The sequence below is a fragment of the Neolamprologus multifasciatus genome, chromosome 18, assembly GCF_963576455.1.
Source record: "Neolamprologus multifasciatus chromosome 18, fNeoMul1.2, whole genome shotgun sequence".
Taxonomy (NCBI): domain Eukaryota; kingdom Metazoa; phylum Chordata; class Actinopteri; order Cichliformes; family Cichlidae; genus Neolamprologus; species Neolamprologus multifasciatus.
The window spans coordinates 28,189,164-28,210,616 of NC_140456.1; the positions used below are offsets into that span (position 1 = coordinate 28,189,164).

Below are 21,453 nucleotides of genomic sequence, written 5' to 3' on the forward strand. Positions count from 1 at the left end.
GCGCCAGCAGCAGAGGGCACTTTAGGAGAGCGCGTGCATTCAGTAACGTGACACCACCAGTGCTGAAAATGAGTCAGCGCCTTTCGGGCCTCGCTGTCCGCGATGTGGGTGTGGGTGTGTGTGAGAGAGATTCCTCCGGACCACACCCTGCTTCCAGTTCCAGGAAAAAATAACTTTTCACAGCTGCCCACTTCTGCCAGTGCTTCTCTGAATAACAACATCGAGAACATAAAACAACCCCACACTAAAACTTGGAGTACAGCATTAAAGACAGTTTAAGGCTTTGTGAGTGACAGCGGGAGGATATCGCTCTTCTTCTCTCTGGGACTGAGAGCCACCGACGAGGTTGACGTCTCGTAATTTGGTAAGATGTTATATTCTTCCCATTCTGTCAGAAACACCGCTCATGGTGAAGGTGGTGGTGTTTTTGTTCTGGCTGAGCCCGCTCACACACCTGGGAAAGCTTTTTTGGGGGGAGTTAGCGGAGGTTTGGTAACTGGGTGGAGTGGGTCTGTGTGTAGACGCTTTTAGGATAGCCATCTTTCTTTTTCAGTTCAGTCGACAAAACTGAAATGTTAAACACGAGACACAGCTCAGATGCTGAGTTTTCTTCTTTTTCCTTTTGAATGTTACATCGTTGCTTATTTTTTGCTGTCAGAGATGAGTTACAGGGCGGGTAGCGGGGAAGACGGCTGTTAGCAATAACGTTAATGAGCGCGCCCTTATTAAAGGCAACGGAGCTTTTGATGATTTCAATTCGCTGATGTGCTGTCGAGGCGTGTGAGACTTCGTGTCAGTTGTTAGTCAGTGTGGCAGTCTACACACACACTTGTGCACAGTCTGTTATAGTTAAATAATAAGTGGCTGACGTTCAACAGGACTATACCCGATAAATATTGTTTTGGGAGTCGGTCGGGCTTAAGCCTGAGTTTTGCTTTGCGGAAGTTGACCGTAAACATGTAAACATAACAGGCTAAATTGAAAAATGCCCAACACAGTTGCCCAAATGTATGATGACATCTCCGTGTGTCTGGTTTCATCTGACCAGCCTTTACACAGTGTTAGTCATCTACTGTTGTGGGGGGTCAAAAGGGAGCAACCAAATGTTATATTTAATTTTAGGTTTAGTGGCAAATGTGTTATAAGAACCAGGAAACTCATAACAGGCTTTATCTAGCCTAAGCTAGATTGCAAATCCCCTCCCTGGTGTCTGGTGTTTGATCAGCTTTTGATATGACAAAGAAAACCTCAAATGCAGCATAAATTCAGATAGGATAAGTAACTGGATGTTGGTTCTACCACAAAATAGGAACACCAAAATGAAAGCAATACTCAATAATACTGAACAACAGCATTCCCATTTTCTGACATCCTCGATTAATTATTTTTGTACAATTCATTTTAATAATCTGCTGATGTTTTACTGTACATGGAGAGAATGATGAAGCAGAAGTATGCAAAAAATCTGTTTATCTGATAATAAAAAAAACAGGATAAAATAACAAACAGGTTTTAAGTTAGCATTCAGGTTAAAGTTCACTGCTGTGTACAATGTAAAATGTCATGATTGGGCAGGAAAGCATGTGCGAGAATGTAAAGGACAAAGTCTGTTGCAGGCGTATTGGATTAGAAAGAGTCAGCAGCATTAAAAAAACTGCATGACTTCTTGCCCAGGCAGAAATAATGAAGCTCAACAAAAAGGAGTGATTAAAAGCTTTGCCAAACCGGTTCTCAGTGTTCTTGTGTGGTGCTTCTGTAACTGTGTTCATCCGCATGACAGGCTTCACGTAACAAAAGCATTTCTGAGTCACAGAGCTTTGCTCTGAGTGACGTGTTTGTGCCACGCCAGATGAATGTAAACAGACTAGTTATGTTAGTGTGTTCAGACGACATACGTTACAGTAATAACCACAACCACATGATGACCTGAGGTTGAAGGGAGGATGAAATACACTGAATATGAGTGTATTTTTCGTAAATATTAGAGCTACACCCTCCTGTTCAAACACACATATGAATCTGCTGCCTTCTCATGTCTCAGTGACTTATGAAGCAATCAGCTTTGTCCTCATTCCACAAAGATCAGCTGAAGCACTTTTTCCATTGATTGTTTTCTGTCCTGTTGCTTGGTGCTTAGTATGTGAGGTAATGGCAACAAGAGGTGGAGCCAGCTCTTGAATTCCTTTACTGCGTATATTTCCCTAAAAGTCCCACTGAAAATGCAGCACCTTCAGAATAACTGGGCAAACTGTATTGTGCTTAGAAACACGTCAGCCTTTTAAGATAGCAGTTTGGTGTCTGTTGTAAAATCAGCAGAAGTAAATTGCCCTTTTAATTCTTTATGTTTCACACTGAAAAAGCAGGTACACAGCAAGAACCCAGTGTACTGACCATCTCAGTTCTTTCAGCAGCATGGAATACTTGGGCCTCATGTTGTTGCATGATGTTAGCGCGCATGTGGTTATTATTAGAAATTTCCCTTTGGGGCCCGTGTGGTGGTTCCTGGGTATGTGGTGGGTTTTGTGAACCAGTGTTGAGCAAATCCTTCTACTCCGTGAACCCGATACACACCCAAGTGTGTACAGTAAGGTGCATGGTAATTACTCTGGCAGGAGCCCAAATCCAGCTATTACCCAGACCTTAATGTGTACGCACACAAACAGTGGCTCCATGCAGAGCCCTAAAGCTAAATGGAGCTCTGTTGTTGTCGCCAAAGGCACAACTCTGCATTTTCAGGCGGGAGGGCGGCGTGGACACCTAAGTTTGCTAATGTCATAACGCAAAAAAAAGTGATCCTGACAGTGATCCTGAACACACTGCCAGTGCAGTAGAACCATACCTGGATAGAAAAACGCACAGTGGGACATTGTCAGAGTGTGGACCTCAACAGTATTGAAGTAATGTAAAATTACAAGAAGGCTGCCTTAGAGAATTCAGGTTGTGTTGAAGAATAAAGGTGGTCATAAATCAGGTAAAAACCGTATCGGCCTTATATACCATGTATGTTTGCCCATGTTTCAATAAATTGCTGTACCTATTTCCCTTTTTCTTGACTTTTTCAATGTGCATTATAAATCTTTTACTGACGATGACAGTGTACAGCAAAACCTTAAAGAGCACATGTTGGTGATGCTTCCGACTGTCTTACCTCTGCTCCCTGTAGTCCCTGCATGTTGTGAACTGTATTTCCTCCCCTCCCTTCCGCACAGGCATCATGTCACACTACCCTCCAGGGTACGACGAATCTCATGGCCCAATGTATGGACCTCAGGGTGGGAACTACCCACCACCCCCTCCATATGGATTCCCTTCATATGGTGGTTCACAGCCAGGCTATCCCTCTGCTCCATACCCTTCTGGTCCAAATGCCCCTCTGTACCCAGGCCAGCCAGCTGGCTACCCTCCAGGCCCTTATCCAGGGCAGCCACAGCCTGCTGGACATCCAGGATCTCGCTACCCGAATCCTCCTCCCATGCCTCCTGTCGTTCCACCTACAATACCATCAGATGTCCTGAGCTCTGGTAAGACTCTGGCTTGTAACGTGTATCCTCTAATGACATTATCTTTTTAATAAAAGGAGAAAGCATCCTGCTACTGTGTGCTCACACAACACCTAACAATGATATCATTCCAGTATTGAACTAGAGCCATTAGTCAGCTAGTGCATGATGTAGGTTAAGGAATATTACAACAAAATCCACCTATAGGAGTTCTTAGTCTCATAGAGTTATACATTAGAGCTTCTTTGTTTCATTTTTACACTTGTGAGTGGACTATCAAGTGAATTTTCATAAATAAAACAAAATATGCATCTTTTAATTGTAATAAAGTTTACCTAATGAATAATGCTTCTTGTTGCTCTTTGTAGTCAGTGATCGCTTTTCTTTCTACTGATGATACAGGTGATGAGTTTGCAGCAAGTGGCAGCGATTGGGACAGTCTGAGCATTCGGCATACCTTCATCAGAAAGGTAAAGCGCCACAATCTGCATGAAATTACCTATTTTACTGTCCTGTGCAATAATTCCTACACTTTTAAGTTACTTTCAGAATCATTTAAGACTCATTACAACACCCGCACCCAAGAGAAAAGGGCAGATTGACAGCACCAATTATGACATGTCATTGCAGGCTAAACAAAGTGAAAAGTGCTCATTAGGAAAGATCTTGCCTAGGCCAAGATGGTACACTTTCCTTACCTAGAGCTATCTTATCTGTGTAAAGTTGTATTGTCAGGAAAATTACCTGTATATTTGAAAAAATCCACATCATTTCCTGGTCAACAGTCAAATTTTGGCAGAATGTATTCAATTCAATTCATTTTTATTTATATGCCAAATTACAACAACAGGTGCCTCAAGGCGCTACAAAGAATGTATTTCTTTATACAAAATGGCAAATTTTCTTTGAGATGTGTTCAGCAACACTGGCCAGAGTGATTTTGAAGTGTTTTGAATGGTTGGATGAGCTTTGACTCGTGATGAGGTTTTCTAATGGACTAGTACATGGGACTATATAACACATACACAGCAGCAGACCAGAAAAAGATCAATATATCCAGCTTTGTTTACTGAGACAGAAACGTAGCCTCATCGCAGATGCAGAATTTTCCAAATAAAGAACTCTAGTAGTCTCAGAGGACAAGCATCAGTCTCTAAACTACTTCTGTGGAGGGGAAACAAGACCAAGCACAGGCGGTTGGCTAAGACATGCAGCATTTAATAGAGTATGATGGTGAGAGGTTCTGTTTATTGTTAGATCCAAATTTGACATTTGTGACACTGACTGAAAGGTCAATGACAGAGCATAAACTGGGGAGAGGATGAGTTATTCTAATAATAACTTTATTTGTATGGCCTTTTTAAAGGTACACAGTGCTTCACAGTTTGTACTGTAAGCACATTAGATAATAAGTGTAAATAATTATACATCTGTGTTCTATACATACTATATAACAGGAGACGGCCTTTTGCTATATAAGGATACACAGGAGCTATGACAGCTTTACAAGAGAATTAACCTGTGTGTGTGTTTTAGTCTCAGCTTCTCTGGTCAGTGCTTTGGTTGCTTGCCGGTCCACAAGTGTGTGCTAGTCTACACGAGTCCCTGCCTTGAAAACTGATAGCCCTTAAACTGTTTAGAAACAGATGAAAGTGGGTGTAAATATTAGAAGGCAGAGTGCAGCCTTGATTTGATTCTGGTATTTTAAGGATTTCACTTTTGTGCCTTCTTCATCTGTAACAGTAGGGCAGTTAAACAAAGACGCAGCGAAACAGAAAGCATAGGAGAACAGCCAAACTAAGTTTACTTGGCACTGAACTTGAGAGCTGTCACTGAGTGTTGTTTTGTTGGGTTTCCTGTACACAACCTTTCTGGCTCAAAGTTAAATGGATAGTGTGTGAACGTGCGACACATTTGTTTTGGTTTGCAAGCACAGGGTTGTTTTCACTAATGTTGTCTTCCAGTCTTTACCGACTGCTGTATGAATCCTGGGTTCACTTAAGTCCGGTTGGCAGTGGGACAACAAGCACAAACACTGGTAAATCTGTAAAGAACTGCTTGAAGAAAAAGACCAGGGAGTGTCTTAAGACTTTTAAATATGCGTGGTCACCAGATCTCGTCTCCTATGAGTTTTTGTAATGCATTTGTAACTGGATAGCTATGAATGGCTGTGTTGACTTTACTCTTGGCACTGACGGTTTTGCCACTTCAAAAGGTGGAGTGTCAAATCTCTTCCCCCAACGTGCTTTCCCGGACTGGTGTCCTCGTTTGCTACATCCTGATTCCATCATAGTCTTTTTGTTTTGTATAGTTTTTATTGTTGACAAGCTCCAACCTGCTCAGTGTTGACATGATTTATTTTAAATTAAAACAACAAAAGCACATAAAATAAATAATTATATGTTACATTGTAGCTTAAAAGATTCCACCAAGATTCCACCATATTTTCATAACTACATACTGCTAGTTTTTTTTTTTTTTTTTTTGTATCATACGCAAATGAGCACAAAGATATGTGAGACACAAACTGGACCAATCCAATAGCTTCTGTATTCAGAGTATAAAATAATGTGATCATTTTTTTCTTTTTAAGGTGTATTTGCTCTTGGCGTGTCAGCTCCTGGTCACCACAGCCATTGTGGCTATATTCACGTTTGTGTGAGTATACAGATTGTGTTCTTTCTCAGGCGTGTGAGCATTTCCTGGTGTTAACTGGGCCTCTCTTTGTTACAGCCAACCTGTCAAATCTTTTGTAAGGCAGAACTCAGCTGTGTACTGGGCATCATAGTAAGTCTCCCTCTGTGGTAACTTCATTGGATTTGAAGTAATGTGCTGACTCATGGATAAGAACTGTAACTTTGTGATTCATTTCTACATTTTAGTGCGGTGTATTTCATCACCCACATCGTGCTGGTCTGCTGCAAGGGCCCCCGGTGAGTGTGATTGCCTGCTTTTATTATGTTTTAAGAGGAAATACTTGTACTTGAACAGTTTTAAACCAACGTTGTACTGAAAGCCAACTTATTTTGCAGGAGGAAGTTCCCATGGAACATGATTCTGCCTCGGCCTCTTTGTAAGTGTGACTTGTGGTTGTGGTCATTACCAGCAGTTTCCTGGACTTGGATCAAGTCATACTGAAAACCTTTTTGTCTTTGTCAGCGAGACATTCCATCCAATGACAGCCTTATCACAGTACTCGAAATGTAATTTTGATATCAGAGCCAAGCAGTGAGTCACCACATTTGTTTGCATTTTACCTGTTGATACGTTTGAGTGTTCAGTTTATCAGCTCGAACAGCAACATGACTGAGCTGTTTTATGATCTGCATTTTGTCACGTAATAAAAGGTTTTGTGGGGTTTTTTTATTCTGTATTCTTATTTCCTGAATTGTCACATGGACTTGTAGGAGTCCCACATGACAGTGGGACTTTTATCACATGACACTGGGACTTTTATCACAGTATTGTGTTGACACTGAGTTAGACCGCATGTCAAGATTATGCTGTTTGTGGTTGGACAAGAAGCTGTTTCATTGTAATTCTATCTGATCTTTATCTTTTTGTGAAACAGACTCTGTCTTTGTCGTATATGGACTGGAACCATATCCAGGTAAAAAAAAAATATATATATATATACAGTCCTTTTTATCTGATAAAAAGATTCTGATGGTTTCCTCACTGCTGACTGTGTGTTGCGCTTTGGTTTTAGTTACTATGACACAAAAGCAGTGTTTCTTGCGCTGGGAATCACAGCTGTCGTCTGCATCGCCGTCACAGTGTTCTGCTTCCAGACGAAGGTAGGGGCGTGCACGTTTCTGCTTATCAGCTTTAAATCTCCACAGTGTGTTTGTTCATGGCCACGGGTTGAGATGCCTGCTGTCAATTTCTCTTTGTAGGTCGACTTCACCAAGTGCCAGGGCCTTTTCTGTGTCCTCGGTATCGTCGTGTTCGTGACTGGCATCATTACAGCCATCGTGCTGTCCTTCAAATACGTGAGTTACTGCTGTTGTGAAGACAGTGACTGTTTCCTGACACCTTCTTGGGTTTTCTTGTTATCTTAATGACTATTTGTTGTTGCAGATATTTGCTTCACATGCTTTATGCGGCTATAGGAGCCATCGTTTTCACTCTGGTAAGTATTTCACTTTAAAGTTACAAAGAAGTGGAAAAGTCACCTTAAATCTAACAGCAGCCCTCATTGTATTTTGTTGATATAGTGCTCAGTTTTTTTGTAACTGTTTGTGTCTTGCAGTTCCTGGCATATCACACTCAGCTACTGATTGGAAACAGAAAGCACTCCATTAGTCCAGAGGAGTACGTGTTCGCCGCACTCTCCATCTACGTCGATATAATCCAGATCTTCCTTTTCCTGTTGCAAATTATTGGTGCTTCCACAAATAAAAATCCGGCGGCACAGTGTAGTGAAATCCTTCCGTGCTTTTGAAAGCTTTACTTTTCCAATAGACATTAAAAGATTTTTAAGACCATGGTGCTCTTCAGGGAAAATGTCTAAGGGCTTGAATATGAGATTTTACATTGTAGATTAAACATAAACTGCTGCTCAAATGTTTGGGGTCACGCTGATACACTCTTTTCCTGAAAGGAAGAACTTGTGTTTTCATCTAATAACAAATTAAATTGATCAGAAATGATCTGATAACTTTAATGACAGTTAATTGTAATGTCCAAATATGTGAGATTATGTAAATTAATGGTGTGGGATTTCATAAGAAACACAGGAGTCAATTTCAGCATTATCCCTCCTGTATTGCTGAGGTGTATTGTGTTACTAATGCAGGTTTATCACGGGACCAGGCTTATTTATCCCTAGACAAAAAACCTTTCCAAACACAGCTGAAAGCTGATAAAAGAGCGTTCTAGTATAGTTACAGTATAATCTAGTATAATCACACGAAATGCTTCAGTCAGCTAGGTAAATGATTAGCTTCTTTAATCTGTTCTCAGCTCTGTTACATGGTCAGTCTTTTTACATGAAAAAACTTGCAGTTAAGTAACATGGTGTGCCATGAAAGAGGGCTTCTGCGTGTTTATGATGTAATTTTCCATCATATATATTGTATTGGAGTTCCCATCTACTGTGTTATCCATGTGGAGGTGATAAGCATGCTAGTCTGCAGTAAGCTAATGTTTAAATGTTCAGTTAACTGGATGACTTACAATAATAACATTTATTTTCTTGTTCTGTGATCCAGCCCATGACCAGCTGATCAGAGCTGTGGTAAAAATTAATGATTTGTTTTTGGTTATTCGTTGGATTTTTTTCATCCCTGAACAGAAAAGTCAAGGCGTGGACTGAACCATTGTTTCAGAGAGCTGTACTAAGGAGACCTTTAAAAAACGTTATGACTAATTTAGGGCTGTCAATGTTAACGCCAGCTTTATCTGTCATCATGATTAACGCAATTTAAAATTTTCAACACAATTATACCATCTGGAGCGGCAGAATGGACAAACTTTGTGCAAACTGCCAATTGCCTTGATGCATGCAGTGATTTTTGAGTCATTTTCGCTCCAAATGGGTTAATTGCACTGAAAATTTTGATCGTGTTCATCATGACGAAGATTAATCCACGATAATGTTGACAGCCCTAGAATAATTCCATTTATCTTTGTTTGTAAATATCTCTGATCATGCCTTGTTAAGTGTTTTTTTTTTTTTTTCGGGGTTTTTATTTTTCTGCAAAGTAAAGATATTTTAAAGTGATGCCCCCCAAAATCTGAGCGTTAGTTTACATCGCCCAAAAATGCACTTTGTATGAAATCTTATTTGTTTTTATATACTTTAACAGCTTATCAGTGGTTATGACGAATACTATTATCTAACTATCTACAGGACACTTGAATCCCATCTGCAACATTTTATTCCATATTACTGGACTTAATGCAGAAAGTGTCCTGATCTCTCTTCTGTGTATGAACATGTACAGCTACAAATGAATTCTCCAATGTGTCTAAATGCTACAAGAACAAGGCAAATGCTAAAGTGAACTTTCTGAGATTATGAAGTACAGTAGGGGTGGGCATGCCACAACATTTGATCTCCAGTACTCAAGTATGAGAAGAGTCAGTTTTTTGGACACGTCCACCCTGAAGCACAGCTCGGCGCCACTAATGGCAGCCACGGCTCTGCTATAGGTTACTTTATTTGAATTGTACTCCTTTATATCACTTCAGTGCCTTCACCGTGTCAATGTCTGTTATTTTAATTTTTTAACTTTACAGAATACAAGGTTATAATATGTTTTATAGAGTTGTTATATGTGTGCCTGTAAATATAGTTGTGTTAGTCAGATGTGGGTCAGACAGCGAGGGCCGGCAGGGTGGGATTTTTCCACACAGGACAGCATTATCGGTGCCATGTTGTTAAAGTACTGGAACATTTCTGAACTCCAGTCTTTCATTGACAAGTTTATAAAAGCCTCGAGTCAAATCAACAGAGGCAGACATGTTTACTGTACACCACGGATGGTTAGTGTGGAAGAGGGGGTTGTAAATATATCAGTGCTTACAGAAAATCTATTTGCTTATCATTATAAATAAAGTTTTCTTTTAGTCTTAATGCGATTGTACCAGTGATGATTTTATTCAAATATACATTTACCTCTGACATGGGTGAACTTTACATCAGTGTTCTGATCAGTCTTTAATCCAAGAGTCTCTGTGTGGGATACTGTGCATACGATGCAAATAACAGCTGCAACATAAATTACTGGTTGAGTTTAACATCCACTGCATGATGGCGGTAGCGACTCCCTTCGTATTCGCCTTCATTTGATCTTTTCATCCTCTGTCTGATCTTTAACTGTTTCAGTCTGTTTTTGTCCACTTGTCTCTTAGCCAGGAAGAAGCTGATTATTCCTGTAGGGAGACCGATGATCCTGCACAGAGAGGAAAGAGACAAAATATTTATACAGTACTGATGCTCTGTCACACTAGAGAATAACAGGTCAGCAAGTTTCTACGCAGCCAGGGAAAACTGGTGGTTCCCCAGTGACTGCGCTGAACGACAAATTGCACCTTATATCTTGCTCTTAAAAAAAAAAAAGTATTAGTAGCCTGTGTGGATGATATTCATCCAAGTTGTATTTTGGATAGTGAATCTCTCTTTTGGAAAATTGTGCAAAGTTTTCTCTTTTAGCCATAGTAGCGTTATATGGAAGAACAATTGTTTCACTGTTATTGTCTGCCAAGTGTGTGTTTCTGGGACTTGATGAGGACACATCAGTAACATTAACATGCAGGCAACACAGGAAGGTGACCCAAAACATTACATTAAAATTACCTTGGAAAGAAAAGCATCTGGACTTCTTTAAGTTTCTTGAAGACGTTTCACCTCTCATCCGAAGCTTCTTCTGTTCTAAGAGTAATTGGTGGAGATTCACAGATTTTAAGCCCTATGGGAGTGTCCCTAAGAGGGACATGGATCCCCTATTGATCCTCCATCTAATCCCATGAGCCAAGGTGTGAAAATGGGTGTGGGTCACAATGAGCCCATTGCGAAACCTAGCCCTTCCCTATCACATGATTTACTGAGGTCAAATGGCCCAGATGTGAGTGGGCGTTAGGGCGTCTGGGAAGGGATCTCAAAACTGGATTACAGATGCAGACAGTTGGTGTCGTAAGCCACCACCTCTATTCAAAGATGGTTGTTCACAGTGGACATAGATGGCTTCTAACACTCCTCTTTCAAACCATCTGTCTTCTTTGTCCAAAATGTGAACATTGGCATCCTTGTTTTCACAGGATGAGAGGTGAAACATCTTCAAAATATGAAGAAGAAGAAGTCCAGACGCTTTTCTTTCCAAGCTCTTTAGACTACGATGACCTGGATGACTGAAAACCTTCACAGACATTACAGTTACCTAATAGATATGAACTTAAAGACACAGGAAGTTTTTAGTAAGTGCTCTAATAATATTTGCTCTAAAAATTTACTCTAATTGCCAGCCACCTCTTTTATGGCCAAATATAATTGGCCAGTGGACTCAAAATTGGTTTCATGGACAACATGAGCTAAGCCTTAACTTAACTGCATTCTTTGGGTGTCTTCCCAGTGTTGACAAATGTCCAGCTGGTATAACCACATTTCCTCAGGGACTTAAAGGCCAGATTAGGTATTGCATAGAAAAGCAAGATCAGTTTGAAAGGTGGCAATTCAAGCAGAAATACTAACTGATATTCACTGAGAACTATTCAAGTACTTTAAAAACACTTTTTCAACCCCCATCAACAGCTCACTTTCAACTCTTCACTGTCACACAGTTACTGTAAACTTTTGCAGTTAGCACTAGAGCGCGTTTTCGTTGAGAAAACAGAACAAAACCGAGAGTTTTCGAAGAAAAGTGAAATGTTCTGCCTTTGTCAAGCAGCTGACTTGAACAAGCAACCAAGCATGCACTACAATCAGAAGAACTGCAGTAAAGGCCAATCACCCATGCTCTAGCTGTAGGCTTCAGGCAGTCAAACAAACAATCAAAAATAAACATTTTTATTATCATGCTAGCCCAGTTATATTTGAGCCTCTGGAAACGAGGACTGCATAAAAAGCGTGTCATTTCTAATCTTTTTAATCGTTCTTTGACACACCTCTGACTTGATTTGTCAGTGCTGTAGCTTCTATATATTTCTCGCGGGTTTTGGTCAAAAGAGAGAAATTACCAGGCAAAGCCGATTTTCACCATAGGGTTCTTGGCTTTTCTCTTGGGGATGTATTCAGGACCCTCTGGTTCCTCTACCTCCTCCTGGGCTTGCCTCTGTCGGTATTCTGGGTCTGCTCGCTCCTCTGCGTCTCCATCCTGGAGCAGGCAGCAGGGGAGACGTGCAGCCGCAGGCTCGGACACACGGCCCGGCTTTGACTGCTCTGTCTGAGCACCCACCGGCCGGAGAAAAGGTACTACCTGTTGACACAAATTACACCAGCACTTTAAAAATCTTACTTCATTTGCGACCACGTCGATATGAATTCTTCTTAAAGTGCTAAACTAAAGCATATAAAAGGTTATTTACAAAAAATAACTATTAAAATAAACAACTTATAATATTTCTTAATTGTGACCTTTTTTATAACAATAAAGCCAATAATTAAACCTTTCAGTGTTGTCCGGACTGTATTCAGTGTGGACGCCGCCATGTTTGTTGCGTAATTGCAACGGGCATGCGCAGTCGCAACAACGGGAGCTGCTGCCACCTAGTGGTACTCATTTAGATTTTATTATTTTAATGCCGCAGGCAACAACACAGAGGCACATGAAGCAAATTTGTGTTTTTCAACATTTTATTTATTGTTCCAACATTTCATTCACAAAATCATAATTATAATACAAAAACACTTTAAACCATGGACGTAAACCATGCTTTATGCTTATAATATACAGTTATTCAAAGTCAACAATAAACTAAGTCAAAGAGAAGTGAATAAACAGCTGGAGAAGAGGGCAGCATATTTACATCTGTTTGTTTTTTTATCTTTTTAAATCTAAAGAATGTTTAGATAAATCCTCGTATCTTTGTACAGCAGCAAACATCTCCAATGCCACCATTATGAGCATTAAACACACTATGAACAATAACTCTGTTTGCCACAAAGAAGCAGGGATCAATTTGAGGACAGGAGTTTAGTCTTCCAGGATGTAGTTGGGGTTTACAACCAGAACAGATTCCTCTTCTGTGCTCACAGACTCTGAGCCCTTCAGTCCGGCCTGAGACAGCTGGATGAGGATGTGATCCTTGAGGAAGAGATTTGTGTGGGAGATCATAAATGAACGTGTCTGCACTTAGAAAATCGCTGACTCATTATCTTTTCACATTTTAAGATGGTAGACTTACATAGTGCACCAGCCTGTGGATGACCTTCTCTATCAGCCCCTTCCTATTGATGAGCTCCTCCTCAAGTCGATCTCTGACTCGATCTCCTTCAGATACCAGTTGACCACTGCACTTTTCTTCAGATCCTCCTCTTCCTCAGCTGCAACACAGATTAGCAAGAAAAATGTGAGAAGAAAAAGAAAAAGGAACAGTGACAGAGCAGACAAGGAAATGAGGTGGAAAACAGACTGGAGAGGAACATCTCTTACCATCCTCTGCTCTGCGCAGATGCAGGACGAGCAGGTTGGAGATGCGTTTGTACTCGGCGAAAGACAGACGAAGAGATGGTTTGGACTGGCTCCCAGGCTCGCCGTGGCCATTGACACCGTCAGCGTGTCCATTAATTCCATTAGTAAGGCCAATGACACCATCCACGTTTCCATTTACTCCATTGGGGACGTTACCTGCAAAGATGCAGAGAAGAGTTTACGTTAAATAACAGCGGTGATGCATGGTGTCATTTCACATCTTCTCTATATTGATAGTACCTTCTTCCTGCTGCTCCTCCTCTTCCTCCATTTCATCCTCCTGTTCCAGGTTGATGTCTGGCGTCTCCACTCTGATGATAGATTTGTTCAGAAGACGGAACGCTTCCTTCACGTGTTTGGGCTGAACCTAGAAGCATGGGATGAAAGGGCAAGAGTTAATTCACAGTTTGGCCTTTTATTTTGAAAGGATGTATTTTTGTTCCCTCAATTTGGTAAAGTGATACTCAGGTGGTTTTGCAGTATTAATTTTATCAAGCACACTCAGTATCGAGTGTTGCATGAATGAAGCTTGTATGTCTTCGCACGTACCTCATCACAGCAGTGCATACGTGCCATGGCCTCTGAGAGGCGGATCATGCTCTCCAGCTGTCGCACAGTTATCCTCCAGGCAGATTTGGACACGCCCCCTGAGCCGTCACGCTGGCGGAGACGCTTGTACTGCTCGACGATGAACTCTTCTGATTCGCTGGAGATCTAGGAGGTCCAAAAGTTAATATAAAGGAAATGTGTTAAACAGTAAAACTGGGTCGCTGGTGGCGGCGTGTGGGGACCCAGCACACCCACCTTGGGTTTGAACTGCCTGGCGAAGAGCAGGTATCTGCGGATCTCATCCAGGGAGTACAGTCTGTCCACCGACTCCTCCACACGGGAGTGCAGATCCACGATGCGCTGGCGATGGCGTAGTCCGTCACCTATGACAGGTGCAAATCGTTAGCTGCAGTATTCAACTAAGTTACCATATTAAAAAAAATGGACAAAATAAAAGACATGAATAGAAACAACCAGTAAGCACAGGATGCTCAGACTCCGCTCATTTGCATGTACCTCATTGCACTCGTCCACCAGGATGAAGAAGAGATCAAAGCGGCTCATAATGGGAGCGGTCAGGTTGACGTTCTGCTTCAGACTCTTGCTGCGGTCGTAGCGTCCGCTGACGGGGTTAGCAGCGGCCAGGATGGATGTGCGAGCGTTCAGGGTAGCCTGAGGAGAGAAGCGGAGGAACAGTCTGGTTATTCTACTGCAGAGACAAGCGATTGAATATGATAGCAGTGTAACTTCCATTTGTGCTGCATAAACGCGAGTGTTTAAAGCGTAAAGCTTTGAAAGCGTCACCTTGACTCCGGCTTTGGTGATGCTGATGGTCTGCTGCTCCATGGCTTCATGGATGGCCACCTGGTCTTTGAGGTCCATCTTATCAAACTCATCAATACAGCAAACACCCTGAAATCAAACCAGTTAACAAGTTTTACTTCCACTAATTACATAAAGAAACTTTTTTTTTGTTTTTTTAAACATATAACAATACATCGTTCACTGTTCTTCAGAACTCATGACACTCACGTTGTCGGCGAGCATCAGAGCTCCAGCCTCGATGACAAACTCATGCGACTCCTCGTCTCGGACCACGGCCGCCGTCAGACCTGCGGCGGTGCTGGCCTTGCCGCTGGTGTACACCGCTCTGGGACTGAACTCCTCCACGTGCCTACACAGGCACACACACTCAAATCAACAAATGTCTACAGCAAAGAGAGCACTGAAAAGTATTTGTGCCAAAACAAAGAAAAGTTTTATGCAAAGCTAATCAATGAAGGTGGAAACTGTGGAACATACTTGAGAACTGGCTCTTGGCAGTGCTCGGATCTCCCACAATGCACGTTGATGTCTCCTCTGAGCGAGGTCCCTTCCATGGTCGTCTTGGGAACGCCTCCAAAGAGCATCAGCAGGATGCCGCGCTTCACCTCATCGTTACCTGCACCATCACGTTAACGTTTAACTCACAAGTCACAGCTTTGATAAAGAACTACGAGAGCGTCCTCCATTGGAGAAAAAGGCTAGACGGGGGGGGTTCGATCACTGACCGTGGATGGTGGGGAAGAGGCTGGTGCACAGGTTGTGGTACAGGTTCTTGTCCTGGCTCATCTCAAAAACCTTCTCCCACTCCTTCTCTGTCATCTGGCTCTTAATGCTTTCAGCCGTCTGCTCCTCCTCCCGCAGCTCTTTACCGCCAAACTGTGATAAAGACGGCACACATTTGTAATCACACAGCAAGATTTGTAGCTGTTTGCATTTTTAGACGAGCGCTTCTTACCCGTGGGTTGGTGGGTGCCACGTTGCAGGCCAGGAAGGCCAGCCTGTATGACAGCTCTCTGACTCCGAGAGCTTTCATCCTCTCAGACCATCAGACTCAAAGCCCTGAGGACCTCCGGCTACACGGGTACTGGTCTCTGCTCGCACACCTGGAGTAACATCCATACAGTCATGAGAACCAAAACAAAACACCACAAGACATATTTTGGCCATAAATGGTTAAAAATTTTAAAAAGTACCAGGTGTGCTGAGCTGTGAGACATCCGGCACGACAATCAGGGTCCCAGTGAAGTCACAACGGTCTCCAGCCTGAGCCGTCTCCACAGCCTCTGCCCTCAGGATGATCTCAAGAGAGCGTGGGATCGAACCGCGGGGAGCTCCGCCTGCGTTCCTGGATACGCACCTGGATACACAAACAGGGTACACAGGGTCAAAATCAGACTCAGTCATCCATGCAGACAGACAGGCACACATCCTTTATCACAGTTACCTTCTGAAAGTCATGAACTTGGATTTGTGCGTGTCGAGGTGGAAGCGGGAGCGGTTGTTGCACACGGGGTTCCTGCAGATGGTCGGAGGAGAGTATTTGAACTGCTGAGAGACATCTTTGATCACTGCCTGGCAGTCCATGCACAGGAAGGTACCGCTCACCTGCACCAAAGGAAGCAGGATGGGTTTAATGACAAAAGACGAGCGTAACGCAACTGATCTTTGTGTCTTCTTCACTGATATAAACATCTCACCAGCTCAGGATGGACTGGGTGCGTTCTCACCACCTGACCGCTGATTCTCACCAGGCTGCCAATACGCATGGAGGACAACTCACGGATCCTATTTATTTATTTATTTAACACAGGAAAAGGATCAGATTTGGCATTTCATTCCCATTAACATTTACCAGTGAGAGATGCATCATTCCTGCTTTATGCACCACAACTTAAACACCATTTTGTTCCAATGATTCAAGCCAAGTGGACATTCCTACAACTATCTTTGCACTAAAGCAATCTAGCTGCATAAATGGCAGCTCAGACCAGATAAATGGAGATGTACACGGTGGTTTGGTTAACAGTGTCTTACTTGTGTCTGGTGGGCAGATCCTCGATAGCGACGTAGAACTCTTTGTTGAGGGGGACTTCCCGTGATCCCGAGCAAAGTTGCGCACTGCTCTGCAGAGGTAGGGATACACTCTGGAAACAGACAATCCTTCAGGTTATCCCACAGCACTGAACTGATGGTTTGAAATGCAGCAGAGCACTCTCCCACCTCAGTATTTAGATGAGCTATGATATGATGACTTGGTGGGCTTGCTCACCTGTAGTACTCCTCCTGGATGGTGGTAGCCAGTTCCTGGTTGAAACCCTCCAAGTCGTGAAGCTCACCAGTAGGGTGTTCCTCTCAGGCCTGATCAGCTCCTCGGCCTCCCGGACATACTTCACCTCCCCATCCCCGCTCTGAAATCTGCAGGGTGACGCAGGAAGCGAGAGAGATTAAGAAAAGCGTGAAGACACCAATAGCAGCCGATCAAAGTAGCACTCGATCCTTATAATTGCTGATTAAAAGAGCGATGTCAAGCCAAGCACGTTTCGGCCGACAACAATACGACACGGTCGCTGCTGCCTCACTTACTCCTCTAAGAAAGCCTGGAATAACTTCTGGCACTTCTCGGCCAGCTCGTCCTTCACCATCGCCCCGGCAGTCTCCGCGGTGGCTGTGGCGACATCCATGCTGCAAGTCTGTCAAACTGCGACAACAAAAAGAATACAAAAACAAGTTTGCAAAACACAGACACGAGCTGCTCCTCTCTGACACACAGCACGCTCAGCTCCGGACAACAGAGAGCCCGGTTTCGCGCGAAAAGCGAGACCACGTGATGTTTGGCGCGCCGCTTTCGACCAATCTGCGACGTTATGGAAATATCTCTGAGCTCGTAGCCAATTCGAAGCGGAAACGTAAATTGACGCGGAGTCCTGCTGCCCGTTTTCCCGCGGTACGCTTCCTGTGCTGCTGTAGACGGGGAGAGACCGAGCTGTTATCTCAGTGTGCGCGTGTCTTTGTCGAGCACGCGCGTTATACAGATAGGCTAAAATGAAGAGTGAGCTGACTGACAGCGTCACAGTGAACTAGCACTTGAGCCATTTCCGGCCAAAATATTTAGGCAATTTAAATGTATGTCGTCATCATTACATCATCTTCTTCTTCTTCTTCCTTCTTTCTTCCTCATTGGATCATCCAGCTTCATCTATGAATCTTCTCTGTTTTCCTTCTGCTTGCCTCCTCCATATTTAGCATCCTTTGCCCAGTATATCTGCTCTCCCTCCTCTGCACATGTGCAAAATAAGTCTTGCTCTCTTTGTCTCCAAACCGATCAACCCGCCCTGCCTCTCTGATATACTCATTCCTGATCGTGTCCATTCTGGTCACTCCCAGTGAAAATCCCAACATCCAGCTCAAATTGTCACAGTGTAACCTGCACTTGATATTCCATGGAAACTCCTGCCTGACCTCATGAAAACAAGAGGGGGATCAGAGCCAATCCCTGATGTAATCTCACCCCCACCACACCTTGAACACATCTGTCACTCTCACCCCTCTCTTGCTGTCCTGATACATGTCTTGCACCACCCTCACATATTTCTCTGCCACAACCTCATGCTGTACCACGGTATCTCTCTCACCACCCTATCAAATGCTTTCTCTAGACCCACGTAGTCACAGTGCAACTCCTTTTGACCTTTCTGCACTTCTCCATGAACACTCTCCAAGAAAACATCACATCTGTAGTGCTATGAAACCATAGTCCTGCTCACTATCACATTTTCTTCTTAGCATAGCTTCAGCAACTCTTACCATATCCTCTTAGTATGGCTCATCAACTTTATCCCTCTGTAGTTACAACAGCTCTGCATATCACCACTGTTCTTGAAAACTGGTGCTAGTATTCTTCTTCCTCAGACATCTTGCTTTCCAGAATTGTGTTAAACAATCTTGTTAATGCATCCACTGCCCTTTCTCCTAGTCATCCCCATACCTCCACAGGTATGTCCACTCACCCTTCTTCATAGCTACTTTCACTTCTTCCTTACTAATCCTCTGCACTTTCCTCTCATTTCCTCATCAGCCCCTCAAAGTACTCCTTCCACCTTATCAGGACATTTTCTTCACTCGCTAATACATTTCCATCTCTATCTTTAACCACCGTAACCTGTTGCAAATCCTTCCCAGCGCAATCTCTCTGCCAAGCCAACACGTTTTTTTTCCTCCTTTCCTAGTACAACTCACTGTAAGCCTTTTCCTTTGAGTAGAAGCTACTCCCAGCCGCTCCCTTATTTTTAATTTTGCGGTTTTACAATGGATGCTCAACCTCAAAGGGGATTTGGGTTTGAGTAAATGTACTTTGATTTAAAAACTGAAAGCATTTTACTGCTGCACATCTGCGGTGAAGCTGTTTTAACTGCTTTATACAAGCCTACATGTCATTTGTCTCTTCCACTAGTGGTTTCCAACCAAAGAAACAGGCTGCTCCAGAGGTCACCAGCTAGAAGTGAGAATTTGTTAGATGGGAGTAAAAGACTGAATTAAAAAAAAAAAAAACCCAGATCAACTTATTTGATGCAGTAGCGAATGTTTTTCTGTGTTTGTGCCTCAAAGGTTTAGATGAAAAACTCATCGCACAGCCTCACACATTGTGTGCATTTTTGTTTGAAATATGTGTGTGCAGTGTGCTTTATGTTGTAAGCATTTTGTGTGTTGTGCAGTAAATATTATTTTGTAAAGTACTGCTCATGTTTGTGAGGTGAAGGGAGTAAAGTTACAAGTATATCGTCAAAGCTGTGCACAAGGACACAAGTATTTGGATTCAACTTGTAAATGTACCACGTGACCACTGGGGGCAGTGAACACTCACGTTTCTGCATATTTTATTTTACATGTCAGCTCAGCCAGTGTCAGCGCCTACTAGGTATCTATGTGTTGCAGGGTGATGCTATCCATGGTATGGTGCAGGTTTATATTGCATCATTTCTAAAAGGAAAGTAGTACTACAGTCACTGCAGACAGTAAAATAATACAATTTTTCCAAAATTGTTTATCTTATTTATAGTTTTGCGCGGGGACTAGAAAGACACAACTTCAGCTGAATGGTTAATTTTGCACTATGTGTCTGTGTATACTTGTTCCACTCTATTGTTGTAGTTGTGTCAAAACAGTGCAGCTATGGGACAGCAGGCACTGGTGGAAGGTTGGAGTACAAGTTTGTAACTAAAGGTGCAACAGAGTAATAAAGTTACAACAGTAAAATGAGGTGGAACAGAAACCACCGAAGGATCATGTCCATGTTGTAGAGAGCATTACAGTCCCTGCTTCTTTGTTTTATCACGGTGGCTCCTCGTCGAGACGGGAAAGAACAGCTATTGTGACCTTGTATTCACATCAGTTACAGCAGAATTAAAAAAGTAGAAAAAAGTAGACCAAATGAACCCAACACCATACAGGCACACCTGAGGAGTCCCCACAGACAGTCATCTTGACCCGTGACGTTTTCTCATTTTAATTTCTTTAGACAGTGGGGACAACCTGAGGGTTTTCTGAAAGAAAAACTCACTGAAATGTAGCTTTTTTAATATATATATATATATATATATATATATATATATATATATATATATATATATATATTTGTGGTTGCGTAACACACATTTATACTGGGCATGTTTTGGAATGACTCTGAGAGACCGGCAGAGGAAGTTATTTGTTAACAGAACAATTCACTGGGGGAACAGTAGAGCCAGCAATTCTCGGAACCGAGTGGACATGATTATGTTCTGCAACAGTTAGCTGATAATAAGTGACATGCAGATGTGGCAAAATACAGACATTCTGTACTTAAGTAGAAGTGCAGATTCAAAACTACTCCAGTAAAAGTTGAAGTCCTGGTTTGAATTCTTTACTCAAGTAAAAGTGAAAAAGTACAGACTCTTAAATGTACTCACAGTAAGAAAGTGAAAAGTAGCTCCTTGAAGAACATCTCTACCACCTATTTTGTGCAACACTAACTGAACCTTGTGTTATATTATTGTAACTATAAAATAATATTAGTAGATGTGAATATAAACTTTATTCCAGTCTAAAGTTGAATTCTAATAAAGGTACTCAGCTTGAATCAGGTAAGAGGAACACGAGCAGAGAAAAAGAAAGAAAATGAAACAGCTCTATTTTCTGTTGCTAATTGTAGAGGGTGAAGTTGCCTCTAAACCTTCAGCATGTGGGGAACCCTAAAATCAGTTGGCTCAGTGTGGGAAAAGCATCATAGATCACAATAATTTCTATTGGGAGCTCCAGTAGATTTTCTTAGTGTAAAGGCTTTGTGGATGTACGTATCAGAATACAGCCGGATGTCAGCAGATGTTTTATGAGTTGTCTTGGCTGATTTCCATCCTCGACACTGACTTTTTTCTAGAAGGTATAAAATTGGTATGAAGGTGAAATTCGCT

At 42.3% G+C, this 21,453-nt stretch overlaps 3 protein-coding genes across 3 annotated transcripts; 1 reads left to right on the plus strand and 2 right to left on the minus strand.

Moving 5' to 3' along the window:
• Nucleotides 1-54: 54 nt before the first annotated feature.
• LOC146498257 (protein lifeguard 3-like) lies at nucleotides 55-10,080 on the plus strand. The gene is given in 14 exon segments (XM_085141963.1): nucleotides 55-364; nucleotides 3,210-3,521; nucleotides 3,903-3,970; nucleotides 6,094-6,158; nucleotides 6,234-6,287; nucleotides 6,383-6,433; nucleotides 6,533-6,560; nucleotides 6,562-6,573; nucleotides 7,072-7,092; nucleotides 7,094-7,110; nucleotides 7,210-7,297; nucleotides 7,397-7,501; nucleotides 7,588-7,632; nucleotides 7,753-10,080. Coding segments are annotated over 13 exon segments (1,053 nt in total). The 5' UTR covers nucleotides 55-364; nucleotides 3,210-3,214; the 3' UTR covers nucleotides 7,945-10,080.
• Nucleotides 9,168-12,651, minus strand: LOC146498258 (uncharacterized). The gene is given in 4 exon segments (XM_085140302.1): nucleotides 9,168-10,399; nucleotides 12,180-12,274; nucleotides 12,277-12,414; nucleotides 12,628-12,651. Coding segments are annotated over 4 exon segments (429 nt in total). The 3' UTR covers nucleotides 9,168-10,227.
• Nucleotides 12,652-12,971: 320 nt separating this feature from the next.
• On the minus strand, nucleotides 12,972-18,630 carry mcm6 (minichromosome maintenance complex component 6). Its single transcript, XM_085141962.1, is given in 23 exon segments — nucleotides 12,972-13,246; nucleotides 13,347-13,411; nucleotides 13,414-13,485; nucleotides 13,595-14,000; nucleotides 14,183-14,347; nucleotides 14,438-14,544; nucleotides 14,547-14,565; nucleotides 14,699-14,854; nucleotides 14,987-15,094; nucleotides 15,215-15,356; nucleotides 15,481-15,528; nucleotides 15,530-15,623; nucleotides 15,733-15,883; nucleotides 15,963-16,039; nucleotides 16,042-16,110; nucleotides 16,201-16,364; nucleotides 16,452-16,612; nucleotides 16,705-16,792; nucleotides 17,042-17,099; nucleotides 17,102-17,151; nucleotides 17,277-17,334; nucleotides 17,337-17,422; nucleotides 17,591-18,630. Coding segments are annotated over 23 exon segments (2,553 nt in total). The 5' UTR covers nucleotides 17,689-18,630; the 3' UTR covers nucleotides 12,972-13,135.
• Nucleotides 18,631-21,453: the final 2,823 nt, after the last annotated feature.